This window comes from Argentina silus, assembly GCF_951799395.1.
Source record: "Argentina silus genome assembly, chromosome: 6".
NCBI lineage: Eukaryota > Metazoa > Chordata > Actinopteri > Argentiniformes > Argentinidae > Argentina > Argentina silus.
The window spans coordinates 12,555,258-12,575,404 of NC_139660.1; the positions used below are offsets into that span (position 1 = coordinate 12,555,258).

At 42.3% G+C, this 20,147-nt stretch overlaps 2 protein-coding genes across 5 annotated transcripts in view; both read left to right on the forward strand.

Moving 5' to 3' along the window:
- The window catches only part of cdc14ab (cell division cycle 14Ab), a 33,211-nt gene extending 15,994 nt beyond the window's left edge, over nucleotides 1-17,217 (forward strand). Inside the window, exons 6-16 of one of the 4 annotated variants that reach the window (XM_083671708.1) lie at nucleotides 422-488; nucleotides 3,759-3,821; nucleotides 4,199-4,286; nucleotides 4,570-4,800; nucleotides 5,321-5,459; nucleotides 6,714-6,882; nucleotides 9,044-9,144; nucleotides 9,359-9,406; nucleotides 10,904-11,038; nucleotides 12,198-12,612; nucleotides 14,891-17,217. In XM_083671708.1, coding sequence (XP_083527834.1) covers nucleotides 422-488; nucleotides 3,759-3,821; nucleotides 4,199-4,286; nucleotides 4,570-4,800; nucleotides 5,321-5,459; nucleotides 6,714-6,882; nucleotides 9,044-9,144; nucleotides 9,359-9,406; nucleotides 10,904-11,038; nucleotides 12,198-12,612; nucleotides 14,891-14,920 — 1,486 coding nt within the window. In that variant the 3' untranslated portion in view covers nucleotides 14,921-17,217. Of the gene's footprint in view, nucleotides 1-421; nucleotides 489-3,758; nucleotides 3,822-4,198; nucleotides 4,287-4,569; nucleotides 4,801-5,320; nucleotides 5,460-6,713; nucleotides 6,883-9,043; nucleotides 9,145-9,358; nucleotides 9,407-10,903; nucleotides 11,039-11,386; nucleotides 12,178-12,197; nucleotides 12,613-14,890 lie in introns of those variants that run through there. The other 3 variants (XM_083671710.1, XM_083671709.1, XM_083671711.1) reach the window with 3 other exon arrangements.
- Nucleotides 17,218-18,940: 1,723 nt separating this feature from the next.
- gpr88 (G protein-coupled receptor 88) lies at nucleotides 18,941-19,984 on the forward strand (the record flags this gene model as incomplete). The annotated part of the gene is made up of 1 exon (XM_083672509.1): nucleotides 18,941-19,984. The coding sequence occupies one exon, from the start codon at nucleotides 18,941-18,943 to the stop codon at nucleotides 19,982-19,984; it is 1,044 nt and encodes a 347-aa protein (XP_083528635.1).
- Nucleotides 19,985-20,147: the final 163 nt, after the last annotated feature.

The window sequence follows — 20,147 nt, forward strand, 5'->3', positions numbered from 1 at the left end:
CTGTATAAATGCGGCAGAGGTGAAATGCCAGTATGCTCATTTGAAATTGCATTGAATTCCACTATGTCCTGTGCACCCCTCCCCATGTTTCCCAACCGTCCTGTCCTGCTTTACCTGCATTGCTCTGATGTGTATAAACAGGCGACCCGGGTAAATCAAGGCCTGTGTAAACAGGGGTCAGACAAAAAATACTGGGAAATCTTTTCAGCATTTTCTCTGTGGGAATAGAATCCCTGTGGGAATAGGGCTCATGTGTGGCCCGTTGTTAAACATTAGCAACGTGCACGAAGCGTATAGAAACTTTCAGAATGCGGGAAATGCATTAACTTCAATGTAATGCGCACCTGAAATAGTGTGTGTGTGTGTGTGTGTGTGTAACCTTTTTAGTCACTAATCTCTCCTTTATTGCTATGTTTTACAGGGATGCCTCTTTTGGAAATTGTGCATACAACCTAACGATTCTTGATTCCTTACAAGGAATCCGAAAGGTGAGTTTGTTCTAATTTCCTAATGTTAGTTAATTGCACTCCAGTTTGTTTTGTCCTCCCCCAGAGAAGGTGTATACTGATTATTATACTGCCAACCTATCATTTAGTTACCCTATAATTACTTGGTAAACCAAATGTAAATACTCAGTATCACACAGCAACTGCAGATACAGTACATAAGTAACCTGAAATATATATTTAAAAACACCATCTCAATATCATGGACTGAGAGTGGTTACAGTTCCCCGGCCCCAGCTCTCAACCTCGTACCAAAACAAATGTTGGGCCAGCCAATTTGCTTGAAAATAACTATATTTCAGCCCTTCATGAGAGACCATGACCTTTTACTTTGACTATAGGAAAATATGCTATTGCCTGAATACTGTGTGTGGATTTGATTGAATTGGTCATCCATGGACTGCAATCTTTTCAACTAACCCTCTGTGTCTATGTAGCATCATTACTCTGCACTAGGACTGTAACCCCAGACAGAGGACATGTGCTGATGGTCTGTGGGGGTCCTTATGTAGTGGAGTCTTAGTGGGGTTGTTCTTTTGTTTCTGTATGGTGCAGTTATGTAACCATGCAGGTGCAACAAGTGGCTTGTCCTCACGTGGAACAGTAGGTGGGGCATTGTTGTCAGCAAGTAAGGGAAGTACAGAGACAAAGGCAAACACACACACACACACACACACACACACACACACACACACACACAGATCGTGGCTTGGGATTGTGTGTGCTAGTGTGTGTCCCTCTAATTGTCATGGCTGACAAATCCAGTGTCAGGTCAGTCTTGGAGATCAACCTTGTGGAACCCAGAAAAAATCTGAACTTCAAATTACAGGCATCTTATTGGCATTGCTACAACAGATACCTAGCCATGCTTCTCTGGAAAGACTGGTCAGACGGCCCTCAGACAGGAATGTCTTGGTATTCCTCAGCACATTCCTTCAGCCTCGCTTTTTCCTTTGTCCTTGCTTCAGAGATGAATGATTGGGTGCATAACCTGAGCACTGTGTACACATGTACACACACACTATTGCCTCTCTCCTTTTATCAATCTTTTTTTTTTTAAAGATAAGCTACAGATTTGTGCTAATGATTTGTTTTCACACATACTGACCGACAGGCCTCTCTTGAGCACCCTTTCCCCCCACCTTTTTGTTGCCTTGTGATTGTAAGCAAGCTTGAGTAAGTGTATCATATTGGCTCAGTCTGTTGCCTTAATTACTAGGCTATTTCTTGCTCTAATCACAGCAATCTGCTCCATGATTTACTGTTTAGCATCTGCACTGATGGAGGGACCCAATGCCCCCATTTAGCATGCCAGTATAATTAATGAATTAATCACTTGCCACACACACATACGTGTTGGAAGGCCACTATGAGTTGGAAGGTCCTTGGTGAGTCGGGTTCCATAATAGAATAGTTGGTAATAAAAGCAACATTGTACAAGTACAAGAGGAAGGAAACAGGTAAGGCAACTACAAGCTTTTTCAAACATAGCTGAACGCTTAGTGTCCTTCCATAAAACGGCCATTAAAATGACAAGGCATGTTGTAACAAGTAGTGACAGTTGATAAGAAGCCATAACACTGTCAACATTTGGCATTTGACACTTACATATGAAAAATTATGGGCTGTTTTGGAATAAAAGGCCATTGGTAAAGTGTGAAGCACAATGTGAACAATTACCAATTTCAGTGGTGATGGTCTTTTCTTTTTCCTCTTAATACCTTTGTCCTATTACGAATGTGTGTGCAAGAGGGTTAACTCGATTAAAGCTGCCCAGGAGAACTGAACAGTTGCGTAACAGCAACCTGTGGGAGAAAGCTCTGAGACAGCTGTCATCACCAAAGACCTGAGGGAGGTGGTGATATAAAGAAGCTGTCAGCCACACCTGTGTGTGTGTGTGTGTGCACGTGTGTGTGTGTGTGTGTGTGTACGTGTGTGTGTGTGTGTGTGCACGTGTGTGTGTGTGTGTGTGCACGTGTCCAGGTCATGCTCCCAGTCTATCATCTCTGAAGCTCTTGTGTCAATGTTTTTGTTCATCTTTGTCCTGCTTCATGTGAGCTCCCACTGCAAGTTGTGATTTTAATTAATAGATTCATGGCATAGGACTACTGGTTTCTAAATCAACTGGTAACTGACTGCCTTCATAGGGGACACTAAAGCAATATGACACAAGACGCCGAGTCTTCCCATCGGCTTAAAACACCCCTTAGCTGTGACATATTCACAATATATCATTGTCAACTGTACAGTGTTCATTTTAGGACAGCATCATACATGAATGAAAGTTGTCAAAAAGTCACATGAACATCTATTATTCAGACTTGTCTCACTTGGATCTATCAGTCAAACATCTGTCATCAGTTTTTGGAACTCCTTTTATAAACTAGATTAGGATTTACTGTATATGAAGGTAACTCAAGTCCCCTGATCTACTAAAAGGAACTGTTGGACAACGGTTAAGTGATAGCCTTGTGTGACAACAGACATGCTGATTAACTAATATGTCCATGGGCTGGAGAGCTGGATGTGGTGGTTTCTTCAAGACTCAGAATGTCACACTGGGCAGTGACACAATATGACAGTTTCACAGAAAACCCTGGACCTTATGTACCAGACCTTATGTACCAGACCTGAGAATAGATACCGTAGGGCAATTCAACTACTCTTTAAAGGTCAAAGGGTCTCAGTGGTCATTCTTGGTTTTTAATCTGTTTAGACAGGAAACCAGAAGTGGGATGTAAGAAAACAAGTGGACAGCGCGGCCAGAGTTGAATAGCACCTCGCTCACACCCATGATAGTTTAGCAGTGTTTGGCCATCAGTCACAGTAAAAGCCTGACTCCACACCCATACCATTTTAATCAGAGCCTTCCTACTGATGTAACACCACTGCCACAAATGTCACAGGCCTTAGACAAAAGAACCACTATAGGGTGTAGGTGAAGTGGGAGAAGGACTACGCATGAGTTGTCGCCTCACCGTGACCCTGACAACTTTGTCTGGATGCTGAACCAACACTTGACTTGAATCACGTCGATCAAACATATTCTTAGTACCTTATAGATGCAGCACATTATGAAAGTGCTGATGATAAAGCAATGTCTTGTGAGACCCCTTATCTTTGATCTATTCATAATATATTTCCCTTCATCAGTGTGTGTGTTATCTCTAACACTTGTAAAGTTCCCACAAAGTTATGGTTTATGGAATGAACATGCAAATTAAACCAACTCTGCCCTTTTCTCTGTTGCAGGCCCTGCAGCATGGATTCTTTGACTTTGAAACCTTTGACGTGGACGAGTATGAGCACTATGAGGTAATGATGTCACGTTGACCTGGGATTCAAGAAGCAAAGAGTGTTCACTAATCAGTTTGAGCAACCGTGCTTGTTTGTAAACAGCAGCCCCTATTCAGAATCACAGTCAAAGATGGTACCCAATGCTGCACTTGACTGGGCTGATGTGCATTTTAGTGTAATGATGACTCTCTATGTGAGTAACCTGACTTTGCAAATGCTGCTGACAATGGAAAGGACAATATCTACAAAAAGTGTGTGGCCACATAGTCACAAAAACAACAACTATAGTAACGAAGAACACTCTTTGAGTGGTTGTTCTTGTTGATGCTTTATGTCCACATGCTCAGCTTTTACACTGGGCTCCTATTTGACATGCTGTGTTTCCTCTCTGTTAGCGAGTTGAAAATGGAGACTTCAACTGGATCGTCCCAGGGAAGTTCCTGGCCTTTAGTGGACCTCACCCTAAGAGTAAGATAGAAAATGGTGAGAATCATTTTGGATTAACTATTTTCTTTTAACACTGTGTTCATTTTAGGGTACTCATAACTGCTGGCTACTCTGATCCTGCTTCATAATATATCATACATTTGCACAATGATGAAATGTACCAATGCTGTTTACAATACCACAGAACCCCCATTATAGACAGGAGCTCACCTGTTTTTTATGTTCGGTCAGTTATGTTGTCTATATGTAATAATGTAATCTACCTAAATCAGTTCATCATGTGTTTTCCAAATCTATCTTTTGCCTTCTGAACCTCAAGGTTACCCACTGCACGCCCCCGAGGCCTACTTCCCTTACTTCAGGAAGCACAACGTGACCACTGTGGTGCGGCTCAACAAGAAGATCTACGACGCCAAGCGATTCACGGACGCCGGCTTCGACCACTACGATTTGTTCTTCGTGGACGGCAGCACTCCCAACGACGCCATCACCCGCCGCTTCCTGCACATCTGTGAGAGCACCGAGGGCGCCGTGGCTGTCCACTGCAAGGGTGAGTCCGCTTCCTGGAGCATAGAAATAGGGATAGCACTTTACAGTGCTGCTGCCACAGGTTCAGGAGATTGTGTTATGATGCTATGATGATACACTGGAACCAAATGGTGCCTGGTAGGTTTGCCAGGAGGGGGCAGTGTTGTTCAATATAAGCCCACCTTTCAGATGTGCTACTGTCATGGTGATGTCACAGTTCTCTAGCAAAAAGGAAAAGTTCTCTAGTGTCGGAGTGATAGTACTTCTGTCTGATGTGATGAAGTCTTTGTACTTTAAGGTCTTATTTATGCATTTACTGTGATGACATACTGTGTTTACAGTTTTTCTTCTTTTGGCTTTTGACATCAATAGCAGACTCCAAAGGTAAATGCAAAGCCTAGAATCAATACTAGACATTGACAGCCCTCTTATGCCTGCACAAAGGATGACGAAACACACCTGAATAAACCCCTGTCAAGGTTTCTCGCTTTTTTGCTATTTCTGACTCCCTCTCCTTCTTCCTTTCCTCCGTATCTCATTAGCGGGCCTGGGTCGCACAGGCACCCTGATTGGATGTTACCTGATGAAGCACTACCGCTTTACAGCAGCGGAGACCATTGCCTGGATCAGGATCTGCCGACCGGGCTCGGTCATTGGACCCCAGCAGCACTTCCTAGAGGAGTAAGTACCCCAGAGCTGGTCTAAGATCAGCTTCCCTCAACTACACATCTTGTTTGTATACACTGTAGGGTTGAATAGCAAGCTGACTCTTGGCTATCGCAAGAATGGACTTCTACGTATTTGAGCTCAAAGAACGTCATACCAGTTCACAAACCATTGGGCAAGACATGACCCAAAATACTCTGCAAATGCATTCAAAATTACCTCATATCCATACTTAGGCTATTCCTGGGCCAGGGCTCAAGTGCCACCTAGTGGATCTAGATAAGACCTAAATAGGAAAGTTTGTCAGCTCATAAGTGCTCAGTGGTAGCTATTGTGCAATAATTTACAGTTTGTAACAAGGCATACCACCACCCAGAGTCATATAGTATTCATTCATTTATTCATACATGCTATATTTGACAGGGACAGTGTTCATTTTTTTTTTTTTTAAAAATCAGTTGAGAAAATAGAAATGTTGATTTCACATCAATGTAAATGTGCCACAGTTAGCCAGAGAGGTAATTGTATAGTAATCATCAGTTGTCGCTGGGTAGGTTAAAACAGAATGAAATGTAAAACCTTTGAATAGTTCAGCCTTTTTATGAGTCATGCTCACATTGTAATAAATTATAATCATTATGAGACTGTTCCAAAAGCATTCTGACTGAAATCATACTAAAGAACTAAACATACAAATGTGTTATGCACCAGTTTACGTTTGACCTTTTGAAACACTAAAAAGTCCCAAATCATTGGGGTTTTTGGCTTGAGAGAATCTGTATCTTGTTTTGCGTTTTCTGTTTACCAGTTCAGTAAAATGTGTGTCCTGGTGTCTGCACTCTTTTACTTTGCTGACCAGAGCTGTGTGTGTGTGTGTCTGAACACAGTGCTCAGGTCATGCTCCCAGTCCGTCATCTCTGAAACTTAACAGACTTTGTCCTGATCTGTCCGGAGCTGAGTTCCAGGGTCTTGTGGGAAACGGGTAAAGATTAAAGGGTTCCCACTAAAATATGTTCCCCCATTAACCAGCCAGAGCTGGAGAAGGTGCCCTTATCTCCTGGCATAGTTTCCACCCGAGGGCATGATATGGCCGTAGCGTGTGAGTGTACACTCCTCTCAGAAAGTATTGGTTTCTCACCCGTCAGACCACGTTGACAACGGTCTTACTTATTTAAGGCCACACAGGAGGCCAGTGTGTCCTAATGCAACCTCTCTCCTTCTTTCTGGCTTTTTCCTGCCCCCCTCTCCTCCCCCCTTTCTCCCTCTCAGGAGGCAGGGAGCAATGTGGATGCAGGGCGATGTGCAACGCTCCCAGCAGAAGCAGAGGCAGCTCGAGGAGAGGGGGGTGTCTCACCTCATCACCAGCATGGACGACCTTTCCCTCAGCCCTGCCAACACTGGCATCTGCAGGTCCCACAGCAGCGACCGCCTTCAAGAGGTGAGGGTCACAAAAAGTCCAAAAGTACTGCTTATGTGACTGACTGGGTTTGAACCATGACAGTTAACCTGCTGAGCTTAAGTCTAGAACACGGTTTCTCACCCTTTTTTTTAACCAACATCAAACATCAAATGGAAACCAAAATATTTCATACAGAACATTTAGTCATAATAATGACATTTTCAATGAACATATTTTCAGGGTTATATTTTCCACTGCCTCTGGAAAAATGTGACCATTGGCAATAGGTCCATAAGTAATCTGAGCATAGGCATGCAGCGGAACTACATGTAACCCATGGTGGTAATTTGAGAAAAATTATGCATAAGTTGCCGTCAAGCCTTCCTTCCCTTGATATCCTAACTATTTTAAATATTAGTTTATGCTAAGGGGGATATTTTGCTAATGTAAAAAGAATGTAAAGCTCATATACCCTACTTGCAATTTATTATGTTTAGATTTTTCTTTTACGATTTTTAAACCAAAATTAAAGTAAACAGCAAAAAATATGTTGCAGAGGATACAAGATAGTCAAATGTAGAATACTGTCTTGTTTATTTCAAATCTTACTTTTATTTTGGCCAACTTATTTTTAGTGCCTATTTGTAAAACACTTTGGGCTACAATTTATGAAAAGTGCTGAACAAATGATGTTGATTATCATTATTAGCATCAACGTTGCTCACTGCACAGGCTGTTTTGTGCAAGGAAAATGTCATCTTAGCTGTCCTTTCTACACAATGCTATGGTCTGATCTTCCCTTACCTTTCATCTTTATGTAACACCATCCTAGTGTTCTCTCTGGAATGTTCAGCTCTCGGTGCCCAGCTTCCTTTCCCTCACATGGGGATGGTGATGCAGTGTAGAACAGTAGCATGGTAATGACTAAACAGAGGCTGAGTCACTGCATCGTGTGTGTGTGTGTGTGTGTGTGTGTGTGTGTGTGTGTGTGTGTGTGTGTGTGTGTGTGTGTGTGCACGTCTGTGCGTAGGTGGGCTTTCTCCATTGGGTTAAGGGTGCACTGCAGACAGGCAGTTGAAGTCAGCGACTTGATGTTGTCATATACAGGTTCCCAAATATGCACATTGTACTGAGACATCTACACTCACTGAGCACTATTAGGAACATATTGTTCCTAATATACTATTAGGAACTCCTGTACACCTTCTCATGGTGGTGTAATGGTGTGGGGAATGTTTTCTTGGCACACTTTGGGCCCATTAATACCAATCAATCATTGCTTGAATGCCACAGCCTATTTGAGTATTGTTGCTGACCATGCGCATCCCTTCATGGCCATAATTTTACCCATCTCCTAATGGCTACCTCCAGCATGATAATGCACCATGTCACAAAGCAAAAGTCATCACTTGTTGATGCTTATGTACCTCAGGGCCGAGGTGTCATGTCCCACCTTTGCAAAGTGGGCCGCAACTGGGCAGGTCCTTATTTCTTATAGCGCTGCAATGTTTTCTTCTGTGCATGATGAAGAGCTCTGGTGGTCATCCAAGGTGAGCTAGGGCACACAGGCATTTGAGCATGTAAATCACGTGTGGATTTGCATGTAATAATGCCTTTTGATATTGTACTTTTTTCCTGTGCATGAATGATGGAAAAAAGCATACTTATGTGTAAAGCTGCATTGTGCGCAACTGTCGCATCTATAGTTGCTGCTTGGAATCTCCAGGGTTTTGGTGGAGTGGGGTCAGATGTGTCAGAATAGACCTTAAATTCTGGCGTCTTTTGTAGGGTACTTGGGAGCTTTGAAAACCTCTCTGAGGTGGGGGTCTGTTTCAATTATGTTCCAGTGTTTCTAGAGAATGTTTTTAAACTGGTAATGAGGTAATGAAACAGTGTGGCCTATTTTCTTTTCTTTCTTTCTTTCTTGTCATTAGGATATCTGAGGTTTATGCAAAAACAAAAAAATATTATATTTCGGGACGATATAAAGGGTGGACTGATGAGAAATATACTTGCAAAATATTCCTTGTAGACTTAATTATCAAACAAATGTCATATAACTTGACAGACAATAGAAATGTGTGTGCCTTTGATTTATTAAGGAAACTATTTGGTTGGTTACATCATGCTTTATAATATGAGTGTCAGAGTAGTGAATGCTATGTCACAGCAGTCTTATGGGACTGTGCTCTCTCCACAGAATGACTATGGGGAGAATGGTTTGTGCATGACCCAAGGAGATAAACTGCGTGCCTTAAAGGGCCGGCGCCAGCCCAGGTCTGCCACGACAGGCGCCCTAAGGTAAGAGCTTTGAGTTTTGTGTCCAAATGCATCATCATGATACTATTCCAGGAAGTAAATCTAAGCTTGCTATTAGGATATTTTTGAGGCTCTGTTGCGCAAAATGGTGGGCTGATCCCAAAATGATTTTGGAGTAAAATTCCGCTTTTAACATTCTGGCCTTCAATGTGAACACTCATATATTGTACTCATTGTATTAATATCCCCTTTTCAGACTTGAAGACATGAAAATGCACACCAGGTCACCGTCCCAACCTTTTAGGTACCCCAAGTTTTACCATATTTCTTATTGTCCTTTTTCCTTTCCATTATTATGTAGTATGCTGGGTTAGGGTTGGGCGGTCAAACGGCAATATGGTATCCCGCAGGATTTGAAAATGCCCACGGTACGCTTTTCAATACCAGCATAAAAGTTCTGCTCCGCTATCTATCAAACTGCCAAATTAAGCAGTGTTTGTCAATTCACAATGTGTAACAGCGCTGCTGCCAGCGTGGCCAGGGATAAAGAATTACAAGTGAAACACTTAGCGTGCTGCATGTGACCTCTTCCACCTAATAAAAAAAAAATGATGACTAGCGCTTAATGACTTGGTCCCTAAAAAAGAAATGCAGCATTTCAGGTTCTGACCTGATGATAAAGGAGAGCCTGCAGATTTGGACTGGGTTATTGGCAAGATTTGCATGAAAAAGATGACGGTCAGAGATGGGAACTAATCTACACTCTACACTGCACCTCAAACTGAAACACCCATTAACAGCTGCACGGATGGGATATCTGTCTGTATCAAGTGCTGCTGTCGGGTTCAAACAGGTATTCGCTGACATGACGCCATACATGTCGTTAACCGTCCACTTTGTCACACCCAACTGGAAACTGCAGTCAAAATCCCTACAGACTAACTTTTTTCCAGAAAACCACACAGCGGACAACATTGATGCACTTGGATGTGAATAAACTCTCGGCCATAACAACCAACAATACTGCTAACATTGCAGCTGCCATCAGGGCCGTGAATTGCCGATGGCTCAACTGAGATAAGGTATAGAGGCAGTGGGGTATTCTTGGCTTGAAGCCGGAGAAGGGTCTTTTTTTTTAGTGCATGAAGAGGGGATGGAAATTGAACTCCCTCCTTTGTGTGAGAGTGTAGCCTTTAATTAATATCTCTGAGAAGAGAAGAGCAGTGAGAGAAGAGGGCTCTAGGACGGAGCTCTCCTCCCACTCCCTCACACCCTCGTCCTTTCATCCACTCAGAGGTGTGTGTGCGTGTGCATGTGTAAATGGAAGGGACTGAGCCAGCACTGTAAGTGCTCTACACTCCTGAAAGAAAATACGGCCCTTTTGCCCCAGACGTCCCCTGGAAAACCATGAGCAAGAAGGATACAGAACATTTATTTTATGAAAAGATTCTGAGAGATTCCTATCCTTTTCTTTTCTGTCTTCGCTATAGCTCCCATTGAACCAGCATACCAAAGCTTAAATTATTGTGCTTTTTAAGACCTTTCCCACCAACTAGTTGCTCAAATAAAGGAGTTTACCTTCTTGGCCAAGAACAGACTAGAGCCACCTATCAAGTCTGTCCTTTGCTATTGTTTGCTTGCTATTGCTTTAACAATAGAAATGTAGGTTAATAAATTATTCTGCGTTTAATATGTTAATGACAGAGGAAAGACATGATTTATTTCAGTGTGTTTGGAAGCTCTCACATATGTATCAAACCTGTGAGTCAGGAAGATGAGTTTTTTCTTTCTTTCTCCCCAGCAGGATGAACCTCGGGGTAGGTACCCAGGGCTCCATCTCCCCCCTCAAGTCCTCCAAAGTCCTATCATCCTCTGCTTCCGCCGCAGCCAAAAGAATCAGCCGTAGTTCCTCGTCCTCAGCCTCTAACCTCAAGAGGTGAGCCTGACCTCAAACTCACTTATTACCCTCTCCCTCCCTCTCTCTCCCTCTCTCTCTCTCTCTCTCTCTCTCCCTCCCTCTCTCTCCCTCTCTCCCCCTCCCTCTCTCTCTCCCTCCCTCTCTCTCTCTCTCTCTCTCTCTCTCTCTCTCTCTCTCTCTCTCTCTCTCTCTCTCCCTCCCCCCCCCCCCTTCTCTGTATTTCCTTTCGTTTCATACAGCATAGCTCTCTCCCATTGTTATTACATGCTTATCTCTTCTCTTGCCTCCTGTAGGTTATATTTATATAACTCTGCTAACCCTCTTTCTCTCTCTCTTCTCCTGTCTTGTCTTTCTTGGCTGTCTCAGTCCCCTGGTGGTGTTTTTACCTGTCTGTGACTACCCTATTCTCTGAGAGTGAGTGGCAAGGGAGACATTAGACAGGGTAGGGAATATATACGGTGTGGTTTACCAGACCGATTTTTATAGAGATTTCAACCGATACACTGTAGGCAGTGAGCTGCCCAAACTGCCATGGATTATTTTGTAATAGGGACTGTGATGGGCGAGATTATGCAATATATCTCTTGAGAGTGACTTATTTTGGTTTACAGTGCTTTCAGAACATATTCAGACCCCTTCACTTTTTCCACAGCGAAAACAGGTTTTTGAAATTTCAGTACATTTATTAAAATTGAAATACAGAAATACCTCATGTACATAAATATTCAGACCCTTAACACTTAAAATGAGCTAATATGCAAAATGTCATCAACAAATCACACAGTAAGTTGAATTGAGTCCATCTTAATGCAAGGATAATAGTTCATGTAATTTTGGAATTAATATCTTTGTTTTTATAGGGTCTCTGATTTGCAAAGGAATCAATTATGCACTGTGTAGATTAGGCACTGTATGTACTGGATTTTTAGATGCTGTAAAAGGTATATGGGTCACAGGACCATCTATTAGGCCTGTTTTATATAAGGGACAGTGGGGTTAGCTTGAGGTGTTAAATAACCCTTTTGGACCCCAAAACCCACTCCATAAGATCCACTTCATGAAGAACCCTATTACAAAGAAGGCAGTGACTGTTACCTTGTTGTTTGGGCTGTGTCCTGTACATTGTGTGTGCCTGTGTTTAAGACATCCCCTCCCCCCCACCCAATCCCCATCTCAGCTCCTCCATCAACTCCAGGTTAGCCAGCTCCTTAGGCAACTTATACGCAGCCGACAATGAAGACAATAGCAGCAAAAGGAAGCCGCCGTACGCCCCTTCTTCACCTTCCTCCTCTCCTCCCTCCTCCACCACCATCCCCCCATCAGCCCGGACGGCCCTGGGTCACGGGGTCTACTCTAACGGCACGCGCAATTACCACCACGAGGTCAACAACAACAATCAGTATAACTGCTCCCCCACGCCCCCTGGTGGTGTGGCAGGCCCCAGCAAAAGTGCAGCCTTCAGCCACGGTGGCCCCACGGCCCCCCACCATGCTGGGAGGCTGGGGCCCGAGGAGTTTGGCCCCTACAGACCCCAGGGAAGCTACTCTGGGCTGAGTGGACCCTCTGGCCGCTATCTCAGCCGCTCTATCCCAGTAAGTGTGCCCTCCGCCCCCTTTCAAACAACACAACAGCAGCATATTTCTGTATTGCATCCCTCCAAACTCTTTCTCTTCTCTTACAGTACTCGCACTGCTCAAAATCATGCCTGCCCTCTTGTTTTGATTTTTCTAAATTGTGTGTTTCAATCTCTGGTGGCTCCACTGAACTTCTCAACTCCTGTCTGAATGGGTGAAATGGCCTGACTGGATCCATTCTAAATGGCTATAGGCACTAACCATAGCTACTGTATCAGGCCATTCCACACTGAATAGTCTGCCTTTGTTTGCTCATATCGAAATAATTACTAGCACATTTAGGAAGAATCCTAATTAGTGTGATGAAGTGCCTCTCAAATGGCATTTTGTGGATTCACTCAGCTCTGCCGCCTTTTAACTTCTCACCTCTTTAGAGTAGATCCGTGCCTACTTAAATTGAGTAAGTAAAGCAAATGAACAAAACATTAACAGGAAACTAATTTGAGGGAACAGATGGATTGTGGGTTAACATAGGCTCATTGGCCACTTAAGCCCTTTTGGCTGATGCAGTAGGGGCTTACCCACATGTGATTGCTCATTGGATGATGGATGAGTATCTGTGTCATTCTGGTCTCTGGCTGTCTAACTTTAACTTTAACATAAGGACACTGAGGCCGCAGACACTAATAACCTGAAGACTAACACATATTCACATGCTGCAGTTAGATGGATGCTTTCATGTTGTTAACGCCAAATTCTGACCCTACCATCTGAATGTCGCAGCAGAAATCGAGACTCATCAAACCAGGCAACGTTTTTCCAATCTTCTATTGTCCAATTTTGGTGAGCCCGTGCGAATTGTAGCCTCAGTTTCCTTATCTTAGCTGACAGGAGTGGCACCCGGTGTGGTGTTTCAAGGTTCGACGTGTTGTGCGTTCAGAGATGGTCTTCTGCATACCTTGGTTGTAACGAGTGGTTATTTGAGTTACTGTTGCCTTTCTATCATCTCGAACCAGTCTGGCCATTCTCCTCTGTCCTCTGGCATCAACAAGGCATTTTCGCCCAGAGAACTGCCGCTCACTGGATATTTTCTCTTTTTCGGACCATTCTCTGTAAACCCTAGAGACGGTTGTGCGTGAAAATCCCAGTAGATCAGCAGTTTCTGAAATCCTCAGACCAGCCCGTCTGGCACCAACAACCATGCCATGTTCAAAGTCACTTAAATCACCTTTCTTCCCCATTCTGATGCTCAGTTTGAACTTCAGCAGGTCGTCTTGACCATGTCTCCATGCCTAAATGCATTGAGTTGCTGCCATGCGATTGGCTGATTTAATTTGCGTTAACGAGCAGTTGAACAGGTGTACCTAATAAAGTGTATGTTTGTATGTTTCTAATAATATATTATTATGTTTACTGTATTTCCCTTATTTAGCTTTTTTGCTGTACAGGAGTTTGGCTCTACAGAATGTTACCCGCATCTTGGGAGTTCGAGTAAAGTGAAAGATTTTTGGACGTCTCCTTTGCCTAAAAAGTGTCTCTTAGTGTTGGCCCTGTGCCAGCTCCTGCCCCCCTGTAATGACAGTTTCATTATAACGCAAATTCCCTGAGAGGATATAGAGTAATCCTCCTTTAGGCCCTTCATATGCCCAGACCAGCGCCTGACATTTGAGTAAAGGCCTAGTTCTCCCACTAGTGCATGCAACTTTATTCTGCTGCTCAGTATCTAGTGCAGTAACAGGAAGTGTCTGTTTTTGATTCAAAAGTGTTCGCCCCGCTGCACAATTTTCTGATTTTGTTACCTCGGAGCCTAAAACTGACAACAAGAACCGTGTGAATGAGTGATAAGAAGTGGCACTGTTGAGACTGATGGTTGTATGGTATGAATGTGTCTCCACTTTGCACTCTATCTCATACCCTACCCCCTTGGCTCACCCTGCATCCCAACCCCTATAAAGCCCCCTCTATAACCTTCCATCAATATTTGTGTTAGTTTCTGAGGTGAAATGTAGTATTTACAATGTAAAACGATTTGACATTTTTGTTACGTGCAACATCTCTCAGATCTGAATCTGACAACATCTCTATCTGAATAGATTATTTAACATGTTAAACCCACCACAGCATTTCATGCAGAGGATAGGGCTTTCCCCTTGACTTCATTATCTTTTGATGCCATCAACACTTTGACAACAATTATGTACAGCAATTTGGTTTTCTATTTGCTTTAGAGGTTGTGTGTGATACACGACCATTATGCTCAACATCATGTTTGTGTCTCTGTCTCCCTCTCTTGCAGTCCCTTCAATCTGAATATGCTCAGTACTAAAGTGGCGGTGCTACGTTGACCAAGACCGGACACCTTTCCTTCGCCCTCTGACTCCTATCATCCTCCTTTCCTCTCAGCACCTTCCCCACTCAAACACCCACCCATTCTTCAGTCTCTCCTACTGTCTCCCATGTGTTAAAAGGGAAACAAATAAACCAGAAGGCGCTGAGTGTATGTGTGTGTACAATTGCATCCACATCCACAAGCTCCCAAGGGCTCCTGGGATTTTTTGAGGGCAGCTTGTGAGCTGTGTGCTGCTTCTGTCAGCTTCAGGCCTCAATTCACCTTAAAACTGAAGTCACTGTTTGTATATGCTAACAAAGGGGCATTGTTTACCCAGCCTTTATTTTGTTATGGCCTGCTATGCTCATGCTCTTGTTGGGGTGCGGGCCAGGCTGTAACCTTGTTAGTGCTCAATGTCCTTAAAGCTGAGATGTGGCCACATAGGCAGCTCTGATTTCAGGCATTGCATATTTCCTTTTATATGTGCTATATATTAATAGTATGTACACACATACTGTATTACTTGTACTGAAAGAGAGGATATTTTTTAGATTAAAATGATTTTATACTACTTTATCTATACATGACACATGACACATGACATGATTGTATTGCCTGTAAACATACATGTTTATATTTACGAGTTTTATTTGGGTGTAAGAACATGTTCTGATTTATTATTTATGATTCTTTTTCTATTTCTGTCTTGTGTACTACACTAACAACATATCTAGATCAAAACATGAGGGGTTCACAGCGAGGTGATGTAGAGCCTTGTTTCTTATCAGTGAAGTATTTGCTGCATGCAGGCTCAGGGGAAAAGTGCTTGTGTGTGTGTCTGTGTACAGTATGTGGGGGGGGGGGTTGTCGTCTCAGTCTTGTGTGTAAAGTCATCCTCTACCCATAGCATTAAAGGGTGAATAGATTTGTGTGATTTGGTGGACCCAAATTTAACAAATAGATACTTAAATACTCTCATCTGTTACCTCCTCCATACAATTAATTATACTACTACCATTAGCAGGGATATACAGTAGTCACAGATAAACACATGTACAGTTAACGCTGTTACATGTCTTTTTAAATTGTGAATAGCGTTTATCCACCTTTTACGAAAATTTGCCGATTTTAACGTCAGCATTTACATTTCCTCTGGTGTCTGTTGTTTAGCCACCTTTTTTTCGACCACTACATCCCTGTACATTAACCCGCTTAAGGACTTGGTTTGTCAAATATGTGTGGTAAACTACACCAATAATATTCAGTACTACTGTTGAGAGAGATTTTGTCTTAGAATTTGACAGTACACACAACACGAAACAGCTCCTCACTCATTTCAACCCCCTCCATAGACACAAGACGTCACTGCAATAATGCTCTTGGAAGGGAACATGTTTCTGTTTTTAATGAGCAGGTTTTTTCAAAGTGTTACCCGAACCGCAAAGACATGCTTGTTAGATTATGGACTTGATTTGTGGCAGCCTATTTTTTTTGCACACTACTGTAGAGCCAATTATGTTACAGAGTTTTATTATAATGAAAGCACAATGGCAACAGATTTTTAACCAGCGTCATTGCTAATTCAAATGTTTATGTTTGGTGTGTTTGTCAAAAGAAGACTGAAATCGTTTTCCTGTTTCTCCCATTATCCTCCGATTATACTAAGTTAAAGGTGTTCAGTAGAGGTTAATATCCTACATAATTGAGAATCACAACTGTCCCCCCAAAACACCTCCTTTGAAAGATTATACAATCTTATGCTGGATGTCATTGGGTGTACAATGCAGCTTTCTATCAAAGCTGGTTTTATACAAATGAATCTGACCTATGCCTTTCCAAAGTAAACTGCATGTTGGACCTTACTAAGGTGCTTGCATCCATATATTTGGAAGGTTTATAAAACATCCATCTTATTCAACTGTTGAATATCTAAGTTGTTTAAAAAAATAAAATAAGACAGAAAGCTCTGTCAATGATGGCAAGGAAACCTTTTTATGATTTTTCATATTATTTTAAAACTCTGTACATTCCAGGCAGTGAAATGCTTTTCTTTGTTTAGAAATGGGAGAATCTTAATATCGCAAGTATTCTACCTCCTTGAAATGTACAATGAATAGCTGTAAAATTCTTACTTGCATATATTTTTTCAAACAGTATGTAATATCATAAGTGTAGATCAGTATTTTAGCTTTTTTCATGGACACATACAGTTAGCATAGAGAAATGCAAATGTATCTACTATACATATATATTTTACGCAAATAGCAAAAGGAAGTAACAAAATAAAAACTAATTTTAAAGATTCTTGCCTCTGTGTAAATTCTGTGGCTTTTGCCGTGCTGTTTTGACTGGCCACATTCTGGTTGGCTTGGTCTAATTGCTGTCTTACTTTTCTGTCTCTTTTTATAAACAGCTCTTGTTCCCCATGACAAGTAGCTTGGTGCATAAACTCTGGGATAGGGCTTAATTACTTGTACGTTTTGTCTTAAGTGAAATGGCAAGGTTGGTTTGATCCTGTGCCGAAGTAGGCTCATAATATGTTACAAATCTGGTGTTTTACCACTGCACTCTGACTCCAGTACAAATCTGGTGTTTTACCACTGCACTATGACTCCAGTACAAATCTGGTGTTTTACCACTGCACTATGACTCCAGTACAAATCTGGTGTTTTACCACTGCACTATGACTCCAGTACAAATTGCTTCCTCATCTCATTTCAATAATCTTTGCTACTCACGTGTGGTTGTGGGCGACTGGATACTGCAGTAGGTGGCCACTGTTCGTGAAGAGACAATTCAGCCTAATTAATTCATGTTTGCCTTTCAAATTCTAATGACAAAGCCTATAATTAGTTTTTCACAGCTTTGTAGCTTGTTGCCAAATAGCCCTCTTTTGATAACAAGGCTAAAAATGAATCAACTTGGCGTTTTATGATTCGTTAATTTTCTTTTGGTAGAGAACAATGATGGATGAGGCCTATAAAATAAGGCACTGGGTGTGACTTGGACCATGACCTTTCCTCATTACAGAATGTTTATACTTCCTGTAAACGTGACTTCCGTTGTGGATATATGGCAATTGGATGTAGGGAATATGAGATGCTTTGACTTCCAATTCTATAAAGGCACATCTACTGGCCAGTCTTTTTCATCATGCAGTTCATTTACAAGCTCCACACGGCGTATGGGGTTGTCACACTGTGTTGAGGAACTTATTACACTTAGTTACTTCGCATAGTAACATCATTTGCCTAAATCAGTGATTGGATCAAATCTGCTTCTTTATGTATGGGTAAACTGCATGTCCAGCTCTAGTCGGCTTATGTGTGATGAATAGTATGTTTAGAGCAAATGGCTGAATGGATGCTCTTGAAATGCTGCAGCAAACAGTCTTGCTGAGAGATTTGGCTATGAACAAACTGAATTAAACTACTCAAAGATGATATGAAAACCGTCAATGGTGGTGTTACTTATGTATGCATGATCATTACTGTAATCATTATCATTTTGAGTTTGCCTGATAATTATACAGTAGATGTTCAAAAGCCTCTGTTTGTTGAAATATTAAATATGTCACATGGCTGGCTACCTATCCCCAGGGGATAAATTGATTTTTTGACTTGCCTCCCCATGTAGGCCTAGTCTTAATCACAGATTGTTTGATTTTCCTCTTCTCTATTTAGGCTATGATATTATTGCTTTCATCATCATAGTAGACTTAGTTAATTCAACACATATGATGAGGCGTTGCTACAACATTCATGAATACGCCGCATAGATTGGTACCTGCGCTCAGCCCTCTCTAGCTCCTCTGTCAGCTCACTACATCGTCTTTGTTGAGCTAGTGTCCCTGCAGCATCACTTCAAGCGCGCGTCTTTATGCCAGTGAATTAGACTGGCATAAGCCGTAACGGGGGGAACAACATCTACATCTACTGAGCAAGAGATTAAGAACAACACTATCAAAAATGACTGCTCGCCGATTTCTCTTATGAAAAACATTTGTATTCTTCAAACATGCCAAACCATTCGGCGCAACAGTCACACTGCGATGTTGGACGCAGTGCAAAAATTGGCATTGCGGCACTCTATTCTGCCATGTGCTTGTTTGGGACCATTTTAAACATTTTGGTTGTCTACCTCGTCCTTTCGTTTAAAAAACTTCGGACGGCTAGCAATGCATTTATTGTGAACGGCTGTATAGCCGACCTGTTGGTGTGCGCGTTTTGGATGCCTCACGAGGCGGTGCTGATGTCCACTGGAAGTCTATTCGCGGCGTGGTACCAATCCTTCAAAGATGCTCTCCTATTTCTCGGCATCACAGTCTCTCTTCTCTCCCATTCCCTTATCGCCATCAACAGGTACGTGTTGATCACCAAAATACCATCGACTTATCTGTCAATCTACCAAAAAAGGCACACGGAATGGATGATAAGCGCGTCGTGGCTACTGGCACTTGGATTTCTTCTTCCCTGGCTCACATCCTCGCGGTACTCACAGGAAGGATGCTTGAATCTACCGGTTGCAGCAGCTTCACTCCCTAAAGGGAAGCCAATTCTCTCAGACCCTTTTGCAGCTGGTACACTTATGTTGACTATTATTGCCCAGACAGTGGTTGTTCTGTATTGCTATTTCAAAATATTTCGAAGGGTGCAGATTAGTGTAAAGAGAGTCAGCATATTGAATTTTCCAGTTGTGAATAACCTTCCGTATTCCTTCCCTAGAAAGGACAAACGTTTGGGTTTTTACGTGTTGGCAGTGTGTTTCATATTTATACTCACCACAGAGCCTTTTCTCTGGGTGTTATTCACTGGACTTTTTATGACAGTGCCCTTGGCACTAAGAACTTCTTCATGGATGATTTTCTGCGCTCTCTTTGTCACAAACCCTTTCTTATACACTTGGAAGAACGAGGAATTTAGAAAGTCTTTTAGATCCGTGATCAAGGGAGAATTTTTGAGAGGGTCTACCGTTGGAGTTGAGCCCATCACTATTAATACAATTTCTCATCTTCTCCCTAGACAAAATAGTCGAAGGGCATTTATGAGCGAGATGAACTGAGCACAATCTGAACTGTTATTTTGTTGTTATTACATTTCGTTTTTATTAGGATTACACTTCTGCTCTAGATGTGTGAGGTGGGCTCAGCTGTAATAAACCTCGTATAAAGGGGCAATCTTGATTCAAAAAACAACAAAGCGTCACACCGCCACGTTTTTGTTCA